This window comes from Callospermophilus lateralis, chromosome 5 (genome assembly GCF_048772815.1).
Source record: "Callospermophilus lateralis isolate mCalLat2 chromosome 5, mCalLat2.hap1, whole genome shotgun sequence".
NCBI lineage: Eukaryota > Metazoa > Chordata > Mammalia > Rodentia > Sciuridae > Callospermophilus > Callospermophilus lateralis.
The window spans coordinates 64,625,153-64,652,504 of NC_135309.1; the positions used below are offsets into that span (position 1 = coordinate 64,625,153).

Genomic DNA, 27,352 nt, shown 5'->3' on the forward strand with positions numbered 1-27,352 from the left:
ATATAAACATCTCCACTGTCCTGGTCCTACTTAGTCTCTTGTGATCCTGAATAAGACACTTCTCCATGCTTATCTTGTCCCCTCATCCATTCTCAAATAGTAGCCAGAATGATCATTTAAAAATGTAATTCATAAAAAATCTTGCTCAAATCTGTCCAATGGCTTTCCATTATGTCAAACAAAATCCAAGTCTTTACAAAGGACTGGCTAACTATAGCCCATTGGCCAAATCTGGCTTGTTGTCTGCTTTTGTATAACACATCAGCTAAGAATGCTTTCACATTTCTAAATAGATGTTTGGAAAAAAAAATTTTAAAAAAGAATGGTTTCATGACGGGTGAAAATTCTATGAAATTCAAATTTCAGTGTCTATAAATGAAAAGTTTTGAGACATAGCCATGGTCTTCATTTGCTTAACTATTGTCTGTCTATTCATTTGCTTAACCTTTGTGCTATAATGGCAGGGCTGAGTGGTTGTAAAACAGACCATAAGGTCCATAGCCTGGGTGCTAGGACTGTGGCTTAGTGGTAGGATACTTGCCTAGCATGTGTGAGGCACTGGGTTCCATCCTCAGCCATCACATATAAATAGATAAATAAAGGTTAAAAAAAAAAAAAAAGTCCACAGAGGCTGAAGTTGAAGTACTTATTGCTTGGCCTTTTATAGGCCAGTTTCTGGTTCCTGTTTTAGCAATCTGGGTTCCAGTTAGTTCCTCTCCCATCTCATCTCCTAATGCTCACCCTTGGTTCCCTTCCTTGGAATCACTGGATCTGCTCAGTGTCTTCACCCATGTCAAGCTTCTTGAAGCTTGAAGGACTTGGCAGTTGCTCTTTGTTCTTTCTAAATCATCCTTCCCTCAGATCCCTGCAGTTTGCTCCCTCATACTCCATTCATCCTCTCAAAAGTACCCCTCACCCCTGTCTTGTTTCCTTACTTATGAAATGAGACCTTTTCTGTCTTTAGGCTCAGAAGCCAGATGACTGAGTTTGTTAGAACTATGTGTTATCAAATAGTGAAAAAGTTCTGAATAAGATTGGAGGATTTTTTTTTTTGACATTCAACAAAATACTTTTTTTTTTTTTGCCATTATACATGTACTCTTTTTTTTTGCATTACAATTCTTAATATACATATATACCACAATATCTCATATTTCTGTTTGTATATAACGTATGTTGGTACCAAATTCAAGTCTTCATACATGTATTTCGTATAATGATGACCATCACCTTCCACCATCCTTGCTAATTCCCTTCCCCCTCCCTCTAGATAGGGAAAAGGGGTGGGAGGGAAAGATTGGAGGATTATCTTTTTTGAGGAAACTATGTGTTATACTGTATGGGTGTATTAGTAATTCTCTGCCTTTCTCACTAGCCTTTCTCACTAGTTTTGTTTTTGGGTGAGGTTCCATATAAAGGGGAATACCAGATCTCTGATTTTGGTTAGCTGAACTATTTGTATACCTTGGCTTTCTGTAGCACCCTTCCTTGGTTGGAGGTTACAATGGATGGGCTCCTCTTCCTCAGCTCAGAAACGCAGTTGACAGGGAGAGATTGATCTGGAACATTGTTTTGAGATTTATTTGTAGCTTCCTGTTGATGATAAAAAAAGAAGAGAAAAGTTAAATAGGTGAGATCCAGTGCTGGCTACTGGCTGCTTGTACCCAGCCTGCCTTTAAAAGAATAAGGGGGGCTGTGGATGTGGCTCAAGCGGTAGCACGCTCGCCTGGCATGTGTGCGGCCCAGGTTCGATCCTCAGTACCACATACAAACAAAGGTGTTGTGTCTGCTGATAACTAAAAAATAAATATTAAAATTCTCTCTCTCTCTCTCTCTCTCTCTCTCTCTCTCCCCCTCTCTTAAAAAAAAAGAATAAGGGAACTTTAAAATAGAAGGTAAACATGCCAGTATTGAACAAAGTGAGAGGACGAAGACACTGAGGGCCTGAGGATAAAGGCAGTGATAGATAAAATTACTGGGCCCTCACTCTGCCCGAGGCATTGCATGGATTAGCTCATATAGCTTTTCAACAAGCCTATGAAGTAGGTACTATGATTAGTCATCCCATTTTACAGATGAGGAAACTGGGAAGGTCAAGTTATTGTGCAATATCAAAGGCTGGTAAGTATCAGAGCTGGGATTGAAACTCCACAGCCCACCCTTTTTTGAAAGTGGAAGGGGTGTTGAGGATTGAACCCAGAGCTGCATGCATGCTAACTAAGTGCTCTACCACAGAGTTATACAGCCTTACTTTTAGCCTTTCTGGTATTTCTTATTTTCTACACTACTGTTACCCATTATATTTTCCAGATAATTGCTTAATACTATACTGGATGTAGTTATTTAAGTGTGATATCTCTTTTTTTTTTTTTTTTTTTTTTTAAGAGAGTGGGAGAGAGAGAGAGAGAGTTTTTTTAATATTTATTTTTTAGTTCTCGGCGGACACAACATCTTTTGTTTGTATGTGGTGCTGAGGATCGAACCTGGGCTGCACGCATGCCGAGCGCGCTACCGCTTGAGCCACATCCCCAGCCCATAAGTGTGATATCTTAACAGCCAAGCCTGTAAGGAATTTGGAGAAGACTTCTATATATCTTCAGAGGGTATCAACAGGATGAAAAGCAGAGGGAAAAAGCATTCTGGACTAGGCACATCAGGGAATGTTGGTGGGAGGAAGCAGCCGTGATGAATGAATCAGATCTGGCTCCTCCACCAGCACTCTGTGACTCTGGCCATCAGGTTTTTCGTCAATAAAATGAGGTTGGAAACGCCCCATGGAGAGGAAGTATAAGGGTGTAAGACAGCTCTAGCTTCAGATTCATGGGTGTGGTTTTCCCAGGTATTGTGACCTGGAACAACAATAATACAGCCCCTAGTGACAGCTCATACTTATCAGACAAATTATTTCATCTCTTTGATGGTCTGAAAGCAGGCAAGGCATTTATTAATTCAACAAACATTATACTCCTACAATTATTCAGATGTTGTAAAGAGCTAGGAATGAAATGACAAATCAAGCACAGTCCAATTTTTTTTGTAATACTGGGGACCAAATTTAGGACCAAACATTCTACCACTAAGCTATATACCTTGCCCATAATTCTCAGTAAAAATACATATTAGGGGGAGGCAGACATTATACAAACAAGGACACAAATACATATACATACACACAAGGTTAAGTGCTATGAGGAAAAATAATAGATGGGACTATTGGTAATTTAGACCAATGGTTCTTAAGTAGGGTGATTTTGCTCTCCCAGGGGATACCTAGCAATTTCTGGTGCCATTTTGGGGTCATAATAACTTGAGGTCGGCTACCAATGGTAGTCAATGGGTGCAGGCTAGGAATGCAGCTAAACATCCTAGAATATACACAATAGTCTCCTATAAAAAGGATCACTGGATCCAATATCTGTACAGCTGAAGTTGAAAACCTTGAGAGAGTAGGTCCGGGAGTTCTCCCTGAGAAGGTCCTGCTGGAGGTGAGAGTATTGCCCTTGCTGAGCTGTCAGGAGTGTTAGAGATGATGGATGTCAACCCTGAGGACAGGACCTTATGCTGGAGATGCCAGGAGAGGGCATGTACCATGGTGGTAGAGCAGAGTTCTGCCATCAGACTTCCTGGATTTGGAACCCTGTGAGTAATCTTGAGCAAGTCATTCAAGACCTGTGACCCTTAGTTTCTTTGTCTGTCAAATGAGGTTAATACAAGTAATGCTACTTCTTAGGACTGCTGCAAAGATTGAGTAATTCAGGTGAAGATCATACACTGATGGCAGTGGATCAATACGTTTGTGAGTCAACATATGGTAGCTATTATTATCACCAGCAACCCTAAGGCCATTTCTAAGATCAACCTCAGGACAAAAGTCCAACTGTGGGGCTGCTGTGGAGAGAACAGGCCAAAGAACCAGAACTTGCTTACAGGAGTTCCCTTCTTGGCTGTGTCGAAAGTGGCATGTGCCCTCACCTCTCTGGGCTTCAGTTTTCTCATATAGAAATGAGCATAACTCCTATCTCCAGACAACAATCATAATGGAGACATCTGCAGCATGTGAGGGGATAGAGGAGCAGCTTCCTCCCCTGCATAGATGGCAGTAGACTCACCCCACTCTTGTTCTTGCTGCTCATGGAGAGACCCAGGGCTGGACCCCCTGCCAGGGACTGCTGCAAACGCTCTTTCACAGCCACGAGCCTCAGTTCTAGGTCGATCCTGTGTTCCTCCTTTGCCCGACACTCAGCTTCCAGGGTGGCCACAGCTTCCTCCAGAGCCTTTAACTTTGCTCCTGAGTCCAGAGACACTGATGAGACACTGCCCAATCTGACCAAAGCTCAGAGAGTTTTTGTCAGGGCCTCTGGCCCTTGTTGTCCCTCCCAGAGGACCTTTTCAGAACCTTAACGACAAGGACTTTGGGCCTGGGCTTCTAGTTCTGTGTTGAGTGTGTGGTCTTTACCTGCCTAGGAGTCATCTTCTGGAATTAGCATTCCCCCTCTCATTTTCTGTAGTTTAAGTAGGGCCTACCCTATTTCTAGTTCAAAGGTTTTGGCATATAACTTAGGCCTAACTCATAATCACCTCTCACCTTCTGGTCACAGTGAGTGGCTTAGAAATCAGAGTTGATTCAATCAGAGTGAATCCTGAGGTTTTGTAGTGCTTATGGGGGAGAAGCTCCACTGGGATTGCTAAGAGGGTTGGGTTAGGGTTGGAGCTTTGCAGTGGTTGGGCCACCACAAGAGGGAAAGAATGAAACCAAAACGGAGGAAAACACATACAAGTTAGATAAGCTTCCTGGAGACATCATTTAAGCCCCTAGACCTCACTGCACGTGATCTCTCAATTTTAAAGTTATGTTTTTCTTCTTTTCATTTCTATGTAAGTCTAACCAGGCTCGCAGGCAATCTATGAGTAAGCTCCAGGAGCTCCTGAAATTATTCACAATGTTTTGAATTGTGATTTTTTTTTTTTTTTTTAAAGGAAAGTCTGCAGGTTTATCAGATTCTCGTAGGGCTATATGGTCTTGAACATGTTCTATAAGGATAGGACTTCTGTTTCTTCCAGAATGTGGAGAAACCTCAGGCTGAAAGCATGGTGAACTGTATTTAAAGGAAACACAGCAGAAGGGGTGTGGAGGAACCCAGAGCAGGCAGGGATTTCAGAAGAGGAGCCTGGGAAAGAATCATTCCCACCTGAGACCAAGGTCTCACACATCATCTGTGAATGAATGAGTGCAAGATTCAAGATGATCTCTCATTTCCTAGGTGCTAAGGTCACTTCTGTTTTTCATGCTTCTGAAGTCAGGCTTTTTCAACCTCTCATATATTTATGTAACCCCCTAAGGAAATAAGTGTACACATTATTGTGATACTTTTCCATTTTCTTCTCCCAAAGTGGTTATTAAACTGAAGGCACTGTTTTTAGTTAGGAATTTTGATGTAATATTGAAGAGGAGGAGGCAGGGGAGAAGAAGCACACCCTCCTGTGTGGACAACTAAATAACTGGGCATGAAACTTCCCCTTGTTGTGACAGGGAAGGTGCCAAGGCTGAGCCACCCACGGAGGCTCAGGACCACAACCACACAGGTACCTGGGCTGTTCCGAATGGCTTCCCGCAGCTCCCTCTTCTCCTGCCGAAGTGCCATCAGCTCTGTCCGAATTGTCTCTTTATCTTTCTCCAGCTTCTCTTTTTCTACCAGGTATCTCCGGGCATCCTCCTCAGCTCGGTTCTTGCCATACTTGTATTGATGGGCACCTGAAGAGATTTGGGGAAGAAAAAGGCCCTCAGTTCTGACCTCTAGTGAGGGGGTAGATAGGGTTAACTTTTCTCTCAGCCTTATCTTCTCCATCTATCAAATGGGAATGTTTAGATCTATTCTCTTTCATATAGAGAGCAAAAGGGAGACCCCAGCACAGGGACTAGAAGCAAGGGCTTTGCAACTCAGAGAAGGGGTTTGCATTTGCATTCTCTCTTTCCCTTAGTGGTTGTGACTTCAGGCAGAAGTGAATGGTGGTGCTTTTGTGCCTTTCTGCTGAGGCCTCAATTATGTAATAAGGATACTGATAACATTTAACTCATGGGGTGTGGAAAGATTTAAAGGAGGTGTTTAAGGAAAAGTATTTAGCATAGTATCTGGCAAATGGAGAGTGCTTAGTAATTGTTAGATAGTAATGATAGTAATATATATCAACAAATTTTATGAGGTATAACACACTTTGGTTTTTAAAAGGGCAGGAGATAGCTACACATAATTCAGATTCATAGAGAATCCAGACTTTGGCTAAAGGCAGGCATTTCCCATTGTATTCCTGGGGGAAGGGTGGGGAAAGGGAGAGACTTAGTATTCTACTGTAGGTTGAACATGATGGTGGACAATAACAACCAATAATCATGGCAATAATTAATTAAGCATTTACTATGTGCTAGATACTTATATGCTAAGTGAAAACTTGCATTTTCACATTTAATCCTTATAAGATGTATTCTTTTATTATTCTATTTATTTATTTAGATATATTTATTATTATTAGCTCTTTTATTGTTTAGGAAACTGAGACACAGAGACATTAGTTTTCACTGCTAATGGCGACAGCTCAGTTGAACCTATGTCTGTCTGACCATGCCATGTTTTTTTTTTTTTTTAAATGGGTATCAGGGAATGAACTCAGGGGTACTCAACCACTGAGCCACATCCCCAGCCCTGTTTTGTATTTTATGTAGAGACAGGGTCTCACTGAGTTGTTTAGTGCCTTGCTATTGCTGAGGCTAGCTTTGAACTTGCAATTCTCCTGTCTCAGCTTCCTGAGTCACTGGGATTTCAGGCGTGTGCCACTGCACCCAGCTCATGCCATATGTTGATGCTTGAACTGGGCCAAGGCCAAAGTCCAACCTCTCTGGGGGAAATTATAGCCTTTTGGAAGCTGGTGGGGTGTGGAATGATTCCTATGTTTTGCTGATAATTGGGGTGTCTTGTCTGTCTAGCTTTTCTAGGATTACAGTAGTCACCTAACAACTCATGCAAGAATCAGGTCTTGCCATAACTACCATACAGTTAAAATCTGGATCATAAATACAACATGGAGGTAAGAAATCCATACCTTCTCTACTTTTCCAGATATACAGAGGCATGCCAGGAGAATTCACTCCTAGACTTTTGAATTTGTAGTTTGTTTTTTTGGTACTGGGGATTGAACCAGTGGCTTTACCACTGAGCTACCTCCCCAGGCCTTTTTGCTTTTTGAGACAGGGTTGATCTCACTAAGTTGCTAAGGATGGCTTTGAACTTGAAATTCTCCTGTATCACCTTCCCAAGTTGCTGGGATTATAGGCATGGGCCACTGTGCCTGGCCTGAATTTTGCAGTCTTATAAAATAAATAAATAAAAGGAGGAGGGTATACTAACAAAGGGTTATCAACATTTTATCATTTCATTGTATCAGATGAAGACCTTTTTTGTGCTATTACTGTTATACATGTTCCATCTATATATGTTGAAAACCCAACAATGAAGAGTTACAATTTTTATTTTATATAATTTTAAGTCTACTAAAGAAGCTGAGAAATGAAAGGAAAGCAAGGATATATTTGTAGAGCTTGTTCTCTTAACCTTCTTATTTACCACATGGCATCATTTTCTTACCCCCACCCACCTCCTTTGTATCATTATTGTCAGTTTTTTTACATTTCTTTATATACTATAGGCCCACAAAATGCAGATAAATATGGTTGTATATAATTGCTTTTCGAACTCAGTAAGAGAATAAATGAGACAAAATATGCATTTGTATTTTTAAATTACTTAATTACCTTTACCAGTGCTGTTTTTGTTGAATTAAAATTGCTGTCTGGGGTTACATACTTTCAAACTGAACAATTTCCCTTTGCATATCTTATAAGGTAGATCTACTAGCAACAAACTCTCAGTTTTTACTTATCTGGAAATGTCCTTGTTTTATCTCAATTTTTTGAAAGATATCTTTGCTGGATATAGGATGTGAATTGACAGCTCCCCCAAACATTGACAGTGTTTTGAGTATGTCATCCCCTTACTTTCTGGCCTCCTCTATTACTGATAAGAAGTTGGCTGTTAATCTTATTATTTTTTTTTTAAACTTATATGTGCATTTTTGTGTGACGAGATAATTTTCTCTTCTGCCTTCACGATTTTCTCATCTTTAGTGTCAGTGTTTTAATGATGAGTTCTTTGTGAATCCCCTTGCCTTTATCTTACTTAGAGTTTGCTGAGCTTTTTGGATATGTAGATTGTTTTTTAATAAATTTTGCAAGTTTTTGGCCATTCTTTATTTGATTTTTTTTTTCTTTTCCTCTTTTTTCTCCTTTTGGTATTACCTTTATACATATATTAGGGCACTTAAAGTTATACCACGTTTCTTTGAGACTCTGTTCACTTTTCTTCCTTCTTTTTACTTTCTACTCTTCAGCTTACACAACCTTTCTATCTATTTTCAAATTCACTGATTCTTTCTTCTGCCAGTTCCAATCTCCTATTATGTCCCTCTAGTGAGTTTTTCATATCAGTTATTGAACTTAACAGTTCCATAATTTCCATTTGGTTCTTCTTTTTATAATTTCTATTTTATTATTGATGTTCTCAATTTGATAGCACATTATTACTCTCCCTCATTCTATCCCTCCCTCCCTCTCTTCATGGTATTGTGGATTGAACCCCGAGACAGAGATCTATCCTCAGTCTTTTAAAATTTGAGATAGGGTCTGGCTAAATTGCTGAGGCTAGACTCAAAACTTGCAATCTTCCTGCCTCAGCCTCCTGAATCACTAGAATTATAGGCATGTGCTACCAGGTTCAGCTTACCTTTATTTCTTTGAATGTATTTATAATGGCTATTTTAAAATTTTTGTTAAATTCTACATCTGCATCCTTTCATAGACACTTTTTGTTGCTTGCTTTGCCCCCTTTGAATGGCTCATGCTTTCATGATTCTTTACATGTCTCATAATTTTTTTTGAAAACTGGTCACTGTACTATATTACAGCATCTTTAGATATTTATTGATTTTGCCTTCCTCTCAAGGATTGCTATTTGCTTAATATTTTAGTGACTTGGCTGGACTATTTTAGTGAAGTCAGTTTTCTCTAGCAACATGAAACCTCTGATATTGCTCCTCAGAGGACATAGTACTGTGCATGGGTATAATCACCCTGGATGGCAATGGTTTTAGTAGGGTTCTCTCTGACTCTCTCCTAGATCTCTCTCTTAAGCTGTCTGCTGCTGTTGTTAACCTAACATCCAGCCATTAGGTTCTACTAATTGTTGTTTTTGAAAATGCTCTGAGGCATAAATTGCTCCATGGTCTGATCCAGTTAAATTCAGTCCCTTTACAGGATAGATTTTAGGGCCAGTCTTTGAGATTAGTTCCTAATGCTGTTCTTAGCTGTCTTTGTGGTTCTCTCTGATCAGTTAGTGGCCTGTGGTTTAGTTTATTACTCCTGTGGAGCTCCTAGCCTCTTCTTGTTTACCACCAATCTCCACTGTGTTTCAGAGTACCTTTTACTTTGAACTTTGCTACACTGTGTTGCATCCAAAGTCAGTTTGTTTCTTTGTTTAGTTTTATATGGATACAATATCTTTATTTTGTTTATTTGTTTTTATGTGGTGTTGAGGATCAAACCCAAGCACTCTGCCACTGAGCAACCCAGCACCGAAGTCAGTTCTTTTGAGAGAGAACGTTGGAGTTCTCTGTTCTTATGGCCCACCTTTTCCCCTGGCCAGAATCCCTGAGTCACTGCTCTAGATCTGGGCGTAGAAACATTGGCCAGTGTCATCTGAATATTTTTCTTCTCTAAAACTTACGTTGAAACTTAATTGCTATTGTAATAGTATTAAAAGGTGGCACTTACCCTGGCAAAGTGCAACCTTTAAAAAGTGATTAGCTTATGAGGGCTCCACCCTCATGGGTGGGAAATTCCCCTGTGCGGTTGTGCACACCTGTAATCCCAGTGGCTGGGGAGGCTGAGGCGGAAGGATTGCAAGTTCAACGCAGGCCTCAGCAATTTAGTGAGGCCCTGTAAGCTACAAAACAAAAAACAAACAAACAAAAAAAAAACAGGGCCCAGGATGTGGCTCAGTGGTTAAGCATGTCTGGATTCAATCCCCAGTACCTTCTGTCATGTGATCATGCAGCAAGAAGGCTCCTGCCAGATGCTGGTACCTTGATCTTGGATTTTGCAGTCTCTAGAAGCATGAGGCAATAATTCTCTTTTTGTTATAAATTACCAGTTTCAGGTATTCTGCTATAGCAGCACAGAATGAACTAAGACAGCTTGCTTGTCTTGGAGTGGCATTCCTGCCTTATGAGCAGGGTGCAGGATTGGGGCAGTAACTTTTGGTTTTCTCTGCTTGCCTCCTTCAGCCTGGAACCTCTCTGTCTGGTTGAACTGGAAGGAGGGCATTCAGGCTCCAACTACTTGTGAGCTGGCCCACCTTGGGTAAAGCCTGAACCCCCAAAGAGCTGGGTGGAGAAGGGAGCTCCCTGTCTTTCTGCTGCACTCACTTGGAATTTAGCCTCTGCAACATGGAGCTGGGCAGGATAAGAAATGCTGGTAGCTTGTCCTTCCTGGAGAGACACTGTAGCCTTTAAAGGAGCTGGGGGAACAGTGAGCCCTGTTTTCTCATCCACACTTGCCTGGAGCAGACACTTTTTTTTTTTTTTTTCATACTGAACAGGGGGTGGGGGTAGAAGAGGGTAAAGATGTGGGTTGTGGCTTAAATGTCGCTCACTCTCACTGTTCTTACTGAGATTTAGCACATTTTCTAGAATATGTATTTATTCATTTCTTATATGCCCTTAACAATTTCCAGAGATTTTAAATGATTGTTTTAATAATTTTCTTCAGTTACAGTTGTTTTTTTGGTGAGTGGGTCCACAGTTTTCTCATGTCACTATTTTTCTCAGTAATTAACTTGGCCTCCACAATTTTTACTTTTTGATATTCATGTCTTTTTGTGGTCCTTTCCCACAAAAAAACAAGGCTGAGCTGTATAATATTAGGATATTGCAGAAATGACAAGACTATGACTTCTAAATGTAGATCATAAAAGACATGTATTATCTGCTTGCTGCTCCCTCTTAGGTTGTGTGCTCTGGGGGAAGCCAGTTGTCACATCATGAGGACTTGCAACCCTATGAAGTGGTGCCCATTGCAAAGAACTGAAGCCTCCTTCCAACACCAGCACAACTTGCCTGGCATGCGAATGAGTCATTTTAGAAGCAGATCCTCCAGCCTGGCAAGCCTTCAGATGACTTCAGGTGATGGGACAATGTCTTGACTGCAGCCTCATGAGAGGCCCTCAGCCAAAACTACATAACTCATTTACTCAGGATTCTCAAACAGCAGAAACTGAACCACTAAATTTTGGGCATTTTGTTATATTGTGATAGGAAATTAATATATGATATTGTGCAAGTCTCTTTTGCTGTAGACTGATTATGAACCTCCAAAATTCCTATTTGAGGTGGGTCTTTTGTAGGTGGTTAGGTCACGAGAGTGGAGCTTCATAAATGGTATTAATGCCTTTACAAGAGACCCCAGAAAGTAAAAAAATGGCTATCTATGAAGCAGAAAATGGGTCCTCACAGACAGAAATCTGCTGGCGCTTTGGACTTCCCAGCCTCCAAACTATGAGAAATAAATTTCTATTATTTATAAGTCATTCTGCTTATGTTATTTTGTTATAGCAGCCTAAGTGGGTCAAGACACATTTTATTTATGTTCTTCAAACAATGTTGTTGGACTACATTAGTGGTTACTTTAGTGGTTTCCCACCACTCTTCAAGGAACCCTGTGACTTCATAGTGATGGCCAACACTGATAGCTAGGGGAATGAGTGGGCTTCAACAAGAGTAGTTCCATTTTTACATCTCTTTCATAAATTGGTCTTTCTGCTTATTTCAGTTTTTCATTTTAAAATGGGCTTTTCATAAGGCCCTGTATTTCCAGTGCCTATGAATAGCATATAAAGAATGTTACACAACATTTCTTTTGTTGTTTAGAGAGGGAGCTCAAAACATGCTGTCCCCCCACTTTTCTTTCTTTCTTCCTTAATGTTGAGAATGGAACCCAGGGCCTCAGGCTTGCAAGGCAGGTGTTGTAGCAATGGCTACATCCCTAGCCCAAGGAGGGAATTCAGACCTAGAGATAGGAAAGGACTTTACCAAACTTGTCTTCCAAAGAAGACAGATCATCTCACTCCCAGGAGGGAAGAACTACATGAATGAAATGGAGCTATAGTAAAGTTTTTTTTTTTTTTTTTTTTTTTTAATCTTAAAAAAGCAAAGACTAGAACCTCATTTTTTTTTCAGATGCAAAGGAAGAAAAGTAAGGAAGGAAGAAAAAAACTCTTGGAACAGGCTGTCCTACAGGAAGCTGGCTTCTCATAGTATAGCAATAGTTCACATGGGTGCAGAGATTAGTGTTAGAAATCAGACAGAACTTAAAAGAGGCATCTGATGTACTTAGTTATCATTGTGCAGTGCGGCAATCGAGCAATTCACCAAGACCCACAGCATGCTAGGTGGAGCTCGGCCTGGGACAGAGGTGAGCCATGGCTCTCACGGCAGTCCTCTCCAGGTTGTGTGGAGGGATTTAGTTCTCCACTTATAATCACAGATCAGAAATCATAAATTATTAGCTTCGGAAACAGATACAGCTTGAAGATGACTTCTCTCATTGTCCCTCTCTCTCTCTATATATATATGCATATGCATATATAAAACAATCAGTGTTAAAATTTATAAAAATTAATTACTAACATTATTAAAATTTCATATAAAGTCCAGATTTCTGGCATTTTGAATAATCAGTAAATCTGGCAACAGGGGCTGGCACTACTATGTGGGGACCACTGAATTGAGCTAGCGGTCACCTATAGAGTTGGGCCTGAGTGCTCCAGTTCCCTTAGCCCTACCTCCAGTCAATTTCCCTCTGAGGCTATCTGTCAGCTTCCTTTTTTTCAGTGTGCATGTGTTGTTACCTTTTTTCAGTGCTAGAGATGAACCCATAGCCTTGTGCATGCTAGGCAGGTGCTGTACCACTGAACAACAGGTGCTGTACCACTGAACAACACCCCAATCCCTGTTACTTTTTGTAGGGCATTTTCTTATGACTGACTTTACTCATTTATTGACCTGCCTGAACCTGGAGGAATCTGATTTTGAGAACTGTGCTGTAGGCTGCTTTCCTTTCCTGTCCCTGCTTAGCAGGGAAGGCCCACACAGAACTCACTGGAGGCATGGCGTTTGACCTTGACCTGTGGATCCACTCGATGGGACTTCTCACTGCAGGAGGAGGCATGACGTTTCACCTGGGCTCCAGTGGGGCGCTCGGGCTCCTCATCCTAAGTGGGAGATGTAGGAAAACGATTAAGTGCAGGAGGCTAAGGCTGCAATGCAGGGATGTGTTCCCTGTCCGTTTTGAAATTTGTGCAGTACTTGACAGTTTATAAATGACTTTCCCTGGTGGTATATTATTTGAATCTCCTATTATCAAAGGCAGCAGAAGGCAACTCTAAACTGGAGTACCTATGAGAGGAGAACTAGGAAGTCTGAAAAGACTGTGGTATGCTGCCACAAGCATTCTGGGACATGTGACAGGTACCGAGGACTCAAGTTCAATGAGCTGACTCCTCCTTGGTTTTGTGAGCAAAACAGGTAGACAACCCTGTTTTGCTGAAATCTAGACTGAAAGCCTTGCAGGTGGCCAACAGGCAGCATCTACCCCTAACAACATGGAATGAATAGCTCAGTTCAGAGTGGTAAGCAGAGGAGGAGAGCCCAGCTCCTTGCTGAAAGTGGACACAGTGCCTTACATTTCTGGAGTGCTTAGCAGTCTAAAGAGCCTCTTTTTCCTCCTGACCTGGGGCTCTTTCCACTGCACCACCCGGACTCCTGTGCTAGGGATTCCTCCTCCTGAACCATCATCTGTCAGAAGATGGGACTCCCCTTTGAGCTGCCAGTTAAATGAAAACCATTTCTCTGAAGCAAAGGATAAAAGGGTCACTGAGGGAAAGAAAGAAATAGAAGAAATGGCCTTTATTATGTTCCCAGGCAACCCCAAGGGACCATACCTGCATCTTTTCATAAGGAACATCATCATAGACTCTGGGCTCAGGCCACTGATCCTGGCAGGATCTTGCATATCTAGAAAATGAAAGGTACAATGATGGTGATGGCAGTTTGCAGTTTATAGTGTTTTCCTGTCTACTCTCATTTGATCCTGGCATCAGCTCTTAATGTGGGTCAGCAGATCATGTGCTGTGTGAGCACTTCACGGGAAGGGACCCACATGATTCTCACAATAACCCAGAGGGCAAGCGATTCATCAGAGCCTTTCTGTAAGTCAGGAAACAGAAGATCCAAGATGGCAAGCAACCAGCCCACATTTCTACAGCTGGTGGTGATAAAGCAGGGACTTGAACCTAGAGTCTCCAATGCTTAACTCCATGGAACAGCCACATGTCCACCTGCATACTCAAGGACAGCTTAATGTCTAGTAGCCTGAGGGCCGAGCCCATTACTCCAGGGCTTCCCCAGTTTTGCTCATTCCACAGCTTGCCTTGACCCTGGTCTACGTCCCTCAGCCAGTTCCTTCCCCAATGTTGTAAGAGGAAGGCACCCACTCTAGCTTCCCAAGCTCTTTCTCCCTTTCCTTCCAGTGCCCAAGGCTGGACGCAGATACATTGAAATTGAGCTGAGACAGGAAAAGTCATGGGCAGCTGTGTGCCGAGGGACTGGCCCTTACAGGAAGGAGTTGCGCCCAGCACTGACAATGCTGGTTAAGGTCTCCACGTCCACGTAGTCATAGTGCAGCGCCTCTGGAGTGACTTTGGAGCCCATCTCCACCAGCAGCAGCCCAAGCCAGCGACCCATGTCCTCTGAACAGCTTGCCTGGGGGAGAGGAGGCATAGTGAAGTTCATTTTCACACTGTTGGGCCTCTGGCTTCCTGCTCACTTCCGCCAAACCCACAAATATTTATAAGTGCCTATTATGTACCCACTTCTTAGGAACCAAAGAGGAATAAGACTTGGGGTCTGTGCAACCATTTGGATATAAAAACAACATTTAGGTGTTCTCTGAAAATTTTGAAAACTACTTACTTTTCTCTTAGGGGAAGCAATTGCTCATACAACTAAATTTTTACTTGCATTGTAATTGCCAAATAGTTACAGTACTATAGGGGAAAACCTCCTGTAAGTTGCTGGTTAGCTAAATGCATACTTAATTCTCATTTAGAAAGCATTGTTATAAAATCAACTTAGCTTGCAGATGATAAAAATGAATAAAGGAAGTACACATTGTGCTAGAAAGCTCTGTATCTAAGTTAAAGAAATAAGAGACCTATCTGAAGCTATGAGAAATAAAAGCAAATTACAGAGGCAATATTTCTTGAAATTTAAGAACTGAGAGAGGCAGTGGGTAACTGGGCAAAGAGAACAAGATCAACAGATTGAGTTTTAATCCTGTGGGGCACTATGTAAAGCATTAGACAACCCTGGCCTTAGTTTCCTTATCTATAATACAGGAAGGTAGGTATTTTAAGTTTTCTTCCAGTGTCAACATTTTAAATTCGAAATAGTCAGTAGGATTCTGAGAGTCAATGTGTTTTGCATGACCTCCAGAGGAACTCAGTGCCTATGGGTAGGAAGCACAATGAATACATGAAATGAATTCATGTTTCATTTATCCATTGTGCAACAAATGCTTATTGAGTGCACAGTATATGCCAGGCATCATGCAGACTTCTAGAAAAATAAAAGTATGCAGAACAGGCATGGTTTCAGCTTTTGTGGAATTTAAAGATTTAAACTCTATAATATAGAGAAAATCTTTCTAGAAATTTAAGTTGCTTGATGAGAAGAGTAGGCTATGTCAGAGGGCAGTGGTTCATCTGAGGTGGACTGCTGGGAAGGTTTTATGGGAGACTCTAGAATCAAATCACGGTTAGACCAGATGAAAAGCCTTTCAGATTTGGGATTTCAAGGTCAGGGAGGATAAATATACGTTAGTTCTAAGGCAGTCAGAATTAGGATTAAAAACCCAAAATGCTCTGTTAAATTAGAATTTCAGATGAACAACAAATAATTTTTTAGTATATTTAGTATGTCACCCAAAATTTAGTATGTCACACATAATATACAAAATATTATAGGTACATGTTAAAATCATGATTTGCCGGGTACTTAGAACAGGCATTTAAGTGTGTGTCCCCTGTGTTATCTTGCAAGCCTGCTGGCTCACTGACAGTAGCACTTGCTTTCCTCTCAGATCCTGCAGCATCCTTAGGCAAGGTTCCCAACAAAAACAGGACCCTTGGGCCAGAGTCTCACCACAAGGCCCATCTGGACTCTCTCCTCTCACCTCCAGGATGGCCACCTCCTGCCGGTTACGCAGGATCCTGAAGGCAAATGGGTGTCTGGGCCCAAAGCCCGGAGCCACCTCACAGCCCCGGAGGGCGATTGCGTTCACGTGGGTCCGCAGGTCCGCACGGTCCTTGTGGAAATACAGTGTGTTGCATTTGAGGCGGCACCAGCGTTCCTTCCAGCCCTGGTTCACCAGCACGTGCAGATAGCCTGGGAGGGGGAGAAAGCAGTGGCTTGACCTTCCCACAGTCCACCTTGGATAAACTCCATTTGGGACTGCAAATTTGGTGCATGGCCACACAGCCCGGGACAGAGTGCCAGACCACCCCTGCACCCGCTGGAAAGAAGGTCTCTGCGTTCTTTTGGATCAGCTCACGCGCCCCTGCTTGTGATGGTAGGCATCCTCTTCTCTGAGTTTCAGTTTCCTAGCTGTGAAGTGGGCACGGATAATCCCGCTTGCACATCACTGCACAGCCCTGGGACCACACCAAGTGTGATGAAAAGGGCAAGAGCTGCTCCATAAATTGTATAAAGACACAACTTGCCTCTCCTCCCCTCCGCAAATCCAGAATTTACCCAAAGATAGAAAATAGTGGATAGTGCTGACACCTAGTGGCAGAGTATGGGAACAAAACTAGCCGGTCAAGGGAAAGAATTATAAAATTGAAATCAGGGCCCAGACTGCTCCATAGCTAACCACAGGTGCGCTTAGAATTCCCTCTTTTAATAAATAGATTAAAATTTATTATATTATTTTACCGTAACAATCCTGGACTCACTGATTTATATATATATACACACACATATATATTAACTTTTTTTAATACTTAATTTTTAGTTTTAGGTGGACACAAAATCTTTTATTTTTATGTGGTGCTGAGATAGAACCCAGCGCCTCACACATGCTATGCAAATACTCTACCACTGAGCCACAACCCCAGTCCCCCTGATTACAAAATATTTTGTGTTTTTTTTCTTTCTTTCTTTCCTTTCCTTTTTTTTTTTTTTTTTTAACAAAATGCCTCTTTATAGTCATGTTCTCTTATCTTATTATTTTTTTTTTTAGTGGTAGAAGAATATTATTGCATATCCAAAACAGCTTTTTCTTTTTGTGGTTCCAGAGATCAAAACTGGACCTTATGCATGCTAGGCAAGTGCTCTGCCTCTGAGTTACCCCCCATCCAGTCCCTCAAAATAGATGATTTCTTATTGGATTACAGTAAATGGAATGCTGCATTTATATGAAAAAATGTTTTGCCTCAGAAAGCCCTTTTCACTCACATTGAATGCATTCATATTGAAAGGTACTTAAATATTCTAATCCAAATCTCTTTATGAGACTGGTTTTCAACTTACATATCTGGCATGTTATATGCTATGAAATGTTATTCCCCTCTCATTATAGAGGAGGAAACTGAGACCCCAAGATGGGCAGTGATTTGGGCCAAGGTCATAGGGAGTACAGAAATATGGGGGTCGGTGGATCTTTCCTTTCACTGAGAGGGCCTCACAGGAGCCAAGTGATGGCAGGGCGTGGATGTTGGTGAAGTGAGGTTTAGCCATGCAGAAGATTGGAATTCTCTTCCCTGCCCTGGGAGCCAGGTAGATGAGGCACGGAGCGTCTCCTGGCTTTAGCCCTAGGTGCCTGAATGCCCTTGCTCTCCACATCCTGTACCCACCACAGCAGGGAACCTCCTCCTCTGCAGAGGACGTCTGTAGGTCCTCAGCCAGTGCTTTTTTCTTGGAGAAGCTGATGATGCGGGTGATCTTGCGGCCTGCAGCTCTGCTCATGGAGCCCTTCAGCTCTGCCAGGCTGCTCTTCTTCCCTTTGCCTGTTGCAGCAGAGATGGGTCAGGGGAGGAGAAGGAGCCCCTTGTCCCAGTTCCATCCATCCCTGGCCTTCCCAGCAGCCCTTTCAGCTGGCACACAAAGGACTAGTATGCAGTTCCAGGTATGACAGTCCAGGTCGTTTAACCCAGGTCTCCTGGACCTGCTCTGCCACTGTGTACCCACAGCTAAGGCCCCTCCTAGCTCTGGCAATCTTCAGCCTGAGCCAGCAGAGGCTCCTACCATGTTCGCAGGTCTCCCGGCGGCTGAGGGTAGAAGCACTGTCTCCCATGCCTAGGCTGTCGGAGTCTGAGGTCTGCTTTTCTTGGGACAGCCTCTGAGAAGGGACACAGACAGCCTCACATCAGAGGAGACACTCAGAAGTACCCTTTTATTGGTTTAGTTTCCCCAATTCCCCACACACATGATAATCAGTTTAACGCACACTATAATGTACCTGGTATATCGTGCCAGGTATGGAGAGGACAACAATGACTTACTCATGTTGTGTCTTCGTTGTATAGTCTATCAGGGATGAGGCAATTAGTCATCACACATTGACAGCAGTGTCCTAGGAGTTTGCACTGTGTTTGGCAAGTGACAGGGAGCTGGGAGTGAATGTAGTGGTATGCTAATGTAATCCAGTGGTGTTGTGGGGTGGACAAGAGGGGCCAAGACTGAATGCAAAAGAGCCTACGGAGACATGTCACTACTGGTCAGATGAGACTCCAGAAGGGGGAGAGCCAAGGTGACAGCAGGGATGACAGAAAAGGGATGGGCCAGCAGACATTTTCAAAATAGTTGAGACAGGACCTTGTGACCCATAGGAGTCCATTATGATCCCAGCTTTGATGGGAGAATGATAAGTGCGTGTGCAGACACACACACTAGCAAGTTCATTGCCAGCCAACATTATTTTTACTCATACCAACTCCAGACCAATCATACATTCATTGATTCAGGCATACAAGGCCAAGGTAGTTTGTAAGGTAGAGCAGAGTAGTTAGACAGATCTTGGAAGAAATTAGAACCCTACTCTCATTTTTTAGCTGTGCACATGTGGGAAAATCCTCTCATCTTCCCCAGGTTGGTTTTCTCATCTGAATTACTGCCCCTTCAGAAGGCTGCTGTGAGGCACTAGAGAGATGGCCCAAGGGAAGCTATGAGGCCAATAGGTTGTATCATTCTTAACACCTGTGTGAAGGGCTGTTCTCCTGCTTCAAGAAGCTAAACTGTGCCAGCCAGGCCTGGGACAGGGTTAAAATGATACCCACCCCTTAAGAAGGCAGAATTACAGAGCTGAGGCCCCTGCCAAGGATCCCCAAGATCAGGCCCAGGGGTGCTTCGTGATAAGCCCCATCCTAGGAAGCAGGGAGGACACGAGAGGTCATGGGCTCTCCTGTTTATGTCCATAGGACTGGAAAAATAATAATTGTCAGAAATGGGGTAGCACTGCCCAAGCCTCCGCTGTAAATTGTAAAACAGAAGCTGTGGCTGTATTTGTTCTGCAGTGGTGTACAGACAGCAAGCTTTTCATCAACACAGAAAGCAAATACCAAGAAATGCTGTGAGCACTTTGGGATTAACTGAGGGATGATGACATTTCAACCCCATGATTCCACGGAGAGGCAGACCCACCAATACCCACATCCTCAGCCCCATTTGCACCCCCAAAACCACCCTAAGTATGTTACCCTCCCCCAAAGGCTTGGCTGCAGGAAAACTCAACTATATAAGCTCATCTCTACTCATCCTGTGAATTGCACCACAGCATGTACCCACCAGTGCAAGCGCGTGTGCAAGTGCGCGCACACACACACACACAGACTCTTTCTTTCTCACACCATCAACATTGCTTTCCTTTAGGCTCCACTACTGACAAGGCTGAGTGAGGGCAGGGCTGGGCTTCTCCACCAGCAACCTCTACACATGAGAGACCCTACCCTGCCATAACTGTCTCCTGATCCCATGGGAGTGCTTCTGCTGTCCCCTCCCTTGACCCCCCTGCTTCAGTAACATCTTGCCCATACTGTAAGGCTCACCATAAGTGCCATCTTTCCTACTCCTCCTGTCCCTCCAGCCAGTGCCCCTCACTGTCACTATTCAGGGCCACTCTAACAGGGCTGACAGGCTCTCCCTACCCTCTGAATTCCATGCTTCCTTCTGCTCCAGCCTGTTCCCTCTGCTTGGAATCCCTTTCTCTCCCCCTTTCTTGCTAACTTTTCATCTTCATATGAAAAATGACTTCCTCAGGGAACCTTCCTGTACCTTTGAGAGAGGAGCAGGCTCCCACCACACACTCCCAGGCAACCTGGTACTTCCCTTCCTAGAACTTCCTTGGCTTGGCGTTTGTAAGTCTGTGTGATTATTTGATTCAGGGCTCCTTGTTCACTGGCTTAAGTGCTGTGAGAGCAGGGGATGTATCTGTTTTTTAGGACTATATTTCAGGGTTCCCACAGTGCCTAGCATGGGCAGAGCCTTAACAAGTACTTGTCTGGTGGATGGTCGGGGTGCTTCACTGAGATGGCAGAGTGCTCAAGACTGTCTGGTTTAAACTCTAGTTCTGTTTCTTCTTTCTTGCTTCCTTTCTTCCTTTTTCCCCCACTACAGATTGAATTCAGGGCCACTCTTACCACTGAGCTATATCCCCTGCCCTGCTTTTTAACAAATTTTTGAGTCTCACCAAGTTTCTGAGGCTTCCCTCAAACTTACCATTCTCCTGCCTCAGACTCCTGAGCTGCAGGGATTACTGGTGTACACCACCAAACCCGGCTCTTGTTTCTTATTTACTATGTGACATTGGATAAATCTTTCCATGCCACAGCTTTCTCATCTGAAAATTTACCTACTCCAAAGTTGTTACAGAAATTAGTTAATATATATATAAAACATTTGAAACAATGAAACAATGCTGTGCACAGTTACAGTCTATAAATACTAGCCTTTATTACATTCTGTAAGACCTATCTATGTGGAGCTTAAACCTTCCTGTAGGCTATGATGTCCTTAAGGGGATGATCTGAGTCTGAGTTCCTTTGTTACCCACAATACCTGGCAAAAGGTAGGCACTGGTACATATTTGCCCATGGCCTGACCAGCTGACCAATGACTGCTTCACCTGTGTTCAAGCAGCCATCTTTCTTTTCTGGTGATATAGTTCAACTTATTTTTCATGGTACAGTTCAGACGTGACCTCCTATCTAGACAGGGTGAGCCACTCCTTCCTGTGTTCATACTGCACCTTGGACATAGACACTCATTTATTTGTGCATTCATGTTCAGTAGACATTTACTGAGCACCTACTGCTGTGCCTGCTCTGTGCGGGGCATGCATTGCTTGTTTGGCACCATCAGTGGGATCTGGCTTCACCACCAGCCTGTGATATCCCCTGGAGTGGGGTCCGTGTTGAATGCCCACTGCCTGGCCAGAAGGGCTTAGTAGAGACAGACGTACCTTGTCCAGGTCCAGCTTGCACAGGAGCACCGGGGATCTGGGAGCCTCTGTACCCTCGGCTCCCCCAGTTGGCCTGCTGACCTCTCGGATGACCTGTGGAGAGGACACACAGCCAGGAAAAGATGGTCACAAAAGGTCTGGAGGCAAAAGGATGATTGGGTTTTGTATGATCAGGGCTGTTATACAGAGGGGTGGATGCAGACACTTGCACAAGCATGGGCTATATCAGAGTCTGAAAGGCTTCCTCCTGTATCTGTCCCTTGGACTAAGAGGATACAGGGCTAGAAACCAAGAGACTTAGTTTCATTGCAGATTAGTTGTGTGTCTTGACAAAGCTACTTCTGCCAGGCATGGTGGCACGTGCAACTTAGGAGGCTGAGGCAGGAGGATGGGGAATTCAAAGCCAACCTCAGCAACTTGGCGAGGCCCTTAGAACTCAGTGAGACCTTGTCTCAAAATAAAACATAAAAAGGGCTGGGGATGTGTCTCAGTGGTTAAGTGCCCCTGAGTTTAATCCCTGGTAAAAAAAAAAAAAAAAAAAAAAAAAAAAGAAAAGAAAAAGCTACTTCTTTGCTCTGGGCCTCCATTTCCACATCTGTAACATGAGAACACTGGTCCTCTGCTGGGGCTGCTGAGGCTGCAGAGAGTTAGGCTGTGGATGTGAGGGGTGATATGAACCAGAAAGGCTTGCAAGGCGAGGGCCTGCTTCTGTGACCAAGGGAGGAGCTGGGGTCATCATCTCTATGTCAGTGATAAGGAAACAGACTCACTGACTCATTCAAGGTTGCAGCAATAAGCATGTAGATCATAAAGTAATGATAGCCACCATTTGATGCTAACCCATCAAGAATTTTATCTTCACAGCAACCAGTGATCCCCAAGTTGCAGGTTAGGATAATGAGGCTCAGAGAGGTGAAGCGTATGTGGGTAGCAGCAGAGCCAGAAACTGAAAGCAAACAGTATGGCTGCAGGCTCTTAACCTTCAGATAAGATGTTAAGGCAAGCAGGCTCCTCCTTTCTTTTTTTTGTAGTACAGAGGATAGAACTCAGGGGCACTCTGCTACTGAGCTACATCTCCGCCCTTTTTATTTTTTATTTCAAGGCAGGGTCTCACTAAGTTGCCCAGGTTAGCCTTGAACTTTCTGAGGCTGGCCTCTACTTATGATCCTCTTGCTTCAGCCTCTCAAGGATTATAGCTGACAGGAGTCTTGTAGCTCAGTGTCTGGGGCTCCATCTTCTGACCCATCTGGCCCTTGGAGGCAGAGGTTTCCCCACCAGGCGGGTTCTCTCACTTCCTTCCCCTCCCGAGACAAAAGCAGTCAGGAGAAGCACCAAACATTCCACGCAAGAGCTGGTTATCACAGGAAGGAAGGGAGGGAGGGAGGTGCTTGGTTTCCTTGTTCCAGCAGGGAGATCAGAGGAGTAGAGAGAGAAAGGTGTCAGAGTGGAGCAGAGGTCTGTGCAGGGGGAGGTCGGCTGGAGACGGCTGGGACTGGAGCATCGCCAATATTGCAGCAGTCACTGATAGTTACTGATACCTGCTGTCTGCCAGGTGCTGTGCCGAATGCTCCCTAGCATCTTCACAAGAACCATTTTACAGACAAGGAAATCATGGCACAGGGCGGTAAAGTCATTTGTAGAAGACCACACAGCCAGTGAATGCTGCTTATCCTGGGACTTGAGCCAAGTCTATATGCCACCAAAGTCTTCCTTTGTCATAACTATGTCACTGTGTCTCTGCCTTTGGAGTAGATCTACTTCTTTGTTTCAAATTATGGCACCAACCACTTGGCAGTGAGATCTTTTGCAAGTCCTAAGTGCCTCCATTTTCTTGTTTGTAAAATAGGAATGATAACAGTCCCATTGTGAGGGTAAATAAGATCATGTATGTGAAGTTCTCAGCACAAGCCATGGCACAAAGTAAGTGCTCAATATGTGGTGACTCTCATTGTTCTGTGTGGCTACAAAGATGCAGAAGTGGGGCCACAGGTGCTGGTTACAAGGGTGAATATTCTCATCTAAAACATGTAAGAGTTTTTCCCTCCTTCCCTCCGATCTTTCTTTCTTTCAAATTTTTTTAAATTGTGGTTGGACACAATACCTTTATTTTATTTGTTTATTTTTATGTGGGCTGAGGATCGAACCCGGGGCCTCGCACATGTTAGCACTCTACCGCTGAGCCACAACCCCAGCCCGCCCTCCCTCCCTCCCTCCCTCGGTTAGCTTGTCTAATGACAAAATCAGCTTCCTTCATATTAAGCTCCCCATTCCCGGAGGTATATGAGTGCAGTCCAGACAAGCTCATAGTAGGGATGTTAGAGGATCCAAATAACTAGAGGGAACTTGGGTCCCCAGCGTGACATCTGTCTCTTGCAGATATTCAAGATCCATTTCCAAATATAAGCCCCAACTGCGTACAGGGAGCCTGGGCTCAGGCTCTGACCCCTTCTACCCTGAGCAAGGATTGGTTCTTTCAGAGACAGAATCCAGCTCCATCATTGGGGTTCTGGAGAAGAGAGGAAGGAAAGAAGGGCGGCAAAACAGGAGTGGGGTGTGGGCCCCACATACCTTCATCCATTCCTCAGCCTGCTCCCGGCTCTGCAGTGCGAGCACCAAGACCTCAGTGGCCCCCTGGGTGAAGCGCAGCTCATGCCTCTTGTGCCGGGTGTCTTTGGGCACGTAGATGACGCTGCAGGCATCCAGCGCCAACCTCAGATGTGGCTGACGATCCTTGGAGCTTTTGTAACACTGGACAAGGAGAGAAAGGGTCAGGGCCTTCTGGAGTGGAAGGTAGAGCAGGAAGCTACCCTCATACAAAGGCTTGGAGCACCCAAAGTCTCTAGGGAAGTTTGACTTATCCCATAAAGACCTCCCCACCCAGCCCAACTGTGGGCACTGTGCAAGGACATGGAGATGCCAGCCAGGGATGTCATTGGGCATCTTCAGGCACAACTGTCTAGTAAGAAGAGATGGTTGCAGCATAATACCAGGAAGACCATTTGCGTCTTAAGAAGTAGAGAAGAAATGGGCTGGCTTGGGAGGAAGCTACATGAAAGGGCTGTATGGCAGGAATTTGGAAAAGGGAATTCTAGCAGAGGTGGAGGGCTGGCCTTGGGAGGTCGGTAGTTTATCAATAATGACTCTGACTCCTCCCTTCTTCTCATAAGGCCAGCATTACCTTGGTGGGAGAAACTGACAGTGACATTACAGAAAAGGAAGACCACAGGCTAATTAATCTTCTAACAGAAGCAAAAGCCCACAACAAAAGACGAACAAATGGAATCTAGACACATAGAAAAGCACACTACATCAAGACCAAGTGTAGCTTTCCCTGGGAACACAGCATGGTTTCATATTCAAAAATCAACCACAAAATTCATCAAGTAAATAGAAAAAAGGAGAAAAATCACACATATCAATAGAATCAGAAAAAGGCATTTTATATAATTCAGTATCCATTTGTGATATAAACTCTTAGCAAACCAAGAATAGAGGGGAGGGATCTTCCTTAACATGGTAATAAGGAACATTTACAAAATCCTACAGGAAAGATAAACGTCAGTCTTAATGGTGAATTACTGGAGCTTCCTCTAGAGGTCTGGATGGAGTTAGGCCCAGCTCCCCCCACTCTGTTTACACCATGCTGGAGGCCCTGGCCTGGCCGGGAGTTGGGAACAGAGAGGCACAGGAGTGGAAATAGGTCGCCCTGACCTTTGTACTGGTGCTTGCCTGGGGTGAGCTTTCATTGCCCCAGGGTGACAAAGGGACTTGTTTCACATGCATCTGTGTTAAGCCAGTCTTGTCAGCAGAGTATTTTGGGGAGGAACTATTATTTTTTTTCCTAAAATTTATGCTCATCCACTCATTTTGGAATTAAAGATGCATTTTCTTTTATAGTGGTGTTCTATAACAACAGGTGCTGCAGGAGATAAGTTTTATGAGACAGAGGTGTGGAAATCAAGGTGGAAATGCAGTGGTCATCTCTTGGTCTATGGGATCATAGGTATTTTTTTAAAAATTATGTTTCATTGTGTTTTTCTCTAGTTTTATAAATAAACACATTAGCTTGCATACCGAAAAACAACAGATAATGCTTTAAAATGATAAAAAAAATTTTCTTCTCTGGCAAAACAAAACAAAAACCTTGGTGAGCTTACCTCAGATCTTTAAAGGGTGTGTGTGTATGTGTGTGAATTTTGCATGTGAGGAGAACCATGATCTCAGAAGCTCTGGGCTTTGAGCTGTGCACAAGGCCAGGCCAGTGGTCCTCAGGCAGAAACACATGAGTCTGCCTAAAGGCACTCACCAAGAGCTGGTCCTCCTTGATGACGGTCAGCTGCTTGGCCCACTGTCCAAAGCGCTTTTTCCGTAGCAGGAAGGCACATATCCTGCAGTCCCTCACCAGGTGCATGGAGGCCTCCTCGGAGGGCCACTGGTGCCTAGGCTGCGGCCCCTTCCCTTCCTCCTCCTCCTCATCATAGGACTCGTAGGAGCTGCTCATGGCATCCGAGTCATTGTCTGCAGGCACCATGGGAAAGAACCTGTCATTATGCTGTCCTGGGGAAGCCCCTGCTGGTCCCAACACTCTGAGTCCCCAGAGGAGACCCAGTGCATGCCTCATGCGGTGCACTGTGTTTTGGATTTACCACTTGCTTTGTGGTCTTGGTGACTTCACTTGGGGAGCCTCAGTATCCTCATTTGTATGGGATAGACCCAGTAAAAAGCTATAATTACCCATCACCTCTGCAGCCCTTGTATCGGGTGACCCTCACACCAAATCCCCATCATGGATAAGGAAACTAGGCTCCCCTTAAGATCAGTTACCAAGAGTCAGGGCAAAGGCAGGATTCTGGGCTCCAGACTCCTATTCCAGTGGCCTTTCCACTGAACCCTGGGGTCACAAGGGCTTTGGGGCATCGTGGTGACCATGGCTGGGGTGAGAGGTGGGGCACATGAATGCCAGGGGCAGGCAATTTGTGAGGGCAGAGCTGGTGTGAACTTACAGGAGTTCTTCAGCTCTCCGTTCATCCTGGCTGCAGGGTAGCTGCTGTCTGCATCCTCATAATAGCCATCCACAATCGAGTGGGCTGGGCTGCATCCATCTGTGGGGTTATTGGGAAGAGCTGAGCATGGAGAAACGCAGACAGACCCAGGAGCAGACCCAGGGGCACGGCTGGGAAGGCCCTGGATACCTTGTCCCTTGTCAGGGAATACAGAGTGGAGCTCAGGGCAGTCCCACACTGGGTGTGGGGACTTGTCTCTGCATCTTGTCTGCTCTGGTTCCCAACATACCCTGAGTGCCCCTGTCCCACGGAACTGCCCTGCCAGGCCTTTGTTCATGCTATTTCCTGTGCCCTCTTCTACCAGAGAACTCCTCACATCCAAGACCCAGTTCCAAGATCTTTCCTCTGACCTTCCCAGTTGGCTTCTCCTCAGTGACCCAGAGCATCAGTGTGTGTGAGAACATTTTGGTGGCAGCTCTGGTACTTGCACTGTGGGGAGTGGTGCACCAGCTGCCAGGGCTTAGATCTGCCTCCATGTTCTGCACAGACCTCCTCTTCTCCCCTCAGACTTGCTGTTCACTTCCTAACACATCTGCTCCCTCATCTTGGAAAGGCAATTTTCCTTCAAAACCTCTGGGAATACAAAGGAAGAACTGGACCACAGGAGTGAATA

General features: G+C 44.1%; 1 protein-coding gene across 2 annotated transcripts in view; it reads right to left on the reverse strand.

Annotated features, from left to right (window-relative positions):
- Afap1l1 (actin filament associated protein 1 like 1) overlaps positions 1 to 27,352 on the reverse strand; it is a 65,033-nt gene that overhangs the window by 1,427 nt on the left and 36,254 nt on the right. For both annotated transcript variants that reach the window (XM_076856741.2, XM_076856740.2), the window contains exons 6-18: positions 26,680 to 26,778; positions 25,983 to 26,194; positions 24,245 to 24,424; positions 21,677 to 21,769; positions 18,466 to 18,559; positions 18,075 to 18,227; positions 16,394 to 16,605; positions 14,777 to 14,922; positions 14,103 to 14,175; positions 13,262 to 13,373; positions 5,588 to 5,752; positions 4,110 to 4,288; positions 1,465 to 1,593 (exon numbers count right to left, since the gene is read on the reverse strand). In XM_076856741.2, the coding sequence (XP_076712856.1) occupies positions 1,465 to 1,593; positions 4,110 to 4,288; positions 5,588 to 5,752; positions 13,262 to 13,373; positions 14,103 to 14,175; positions 14,777 to 14,922; positions 16,394 to 16,605; positions 18,075 to 18,227; positions 18,466 to 18,559; positions 21,677 to 21,769; positions 24,245 to 24,424; positions 25,983 to 26,194; positions 26,680 to 26,778 (1,847 nt within the window). The remainder of the gene's footprint in view (positions 1 to 1,464; positions 1,594 to 4,109; positions 4,289 to 5,587; positions 5,753 to 13,261; positions 13,374 to 14,102; positions 14,176 to 14,776; positions 14,923 to 16,393; positions 16,606 to 18,074; positions 18,228 to 18,465; positions 18,560 to 21,676; positions 21,770 to 24,244; positions 24,425 to 25,982; positions 26,195 to 26,679; positions 26,779 to 27,352) is intronic.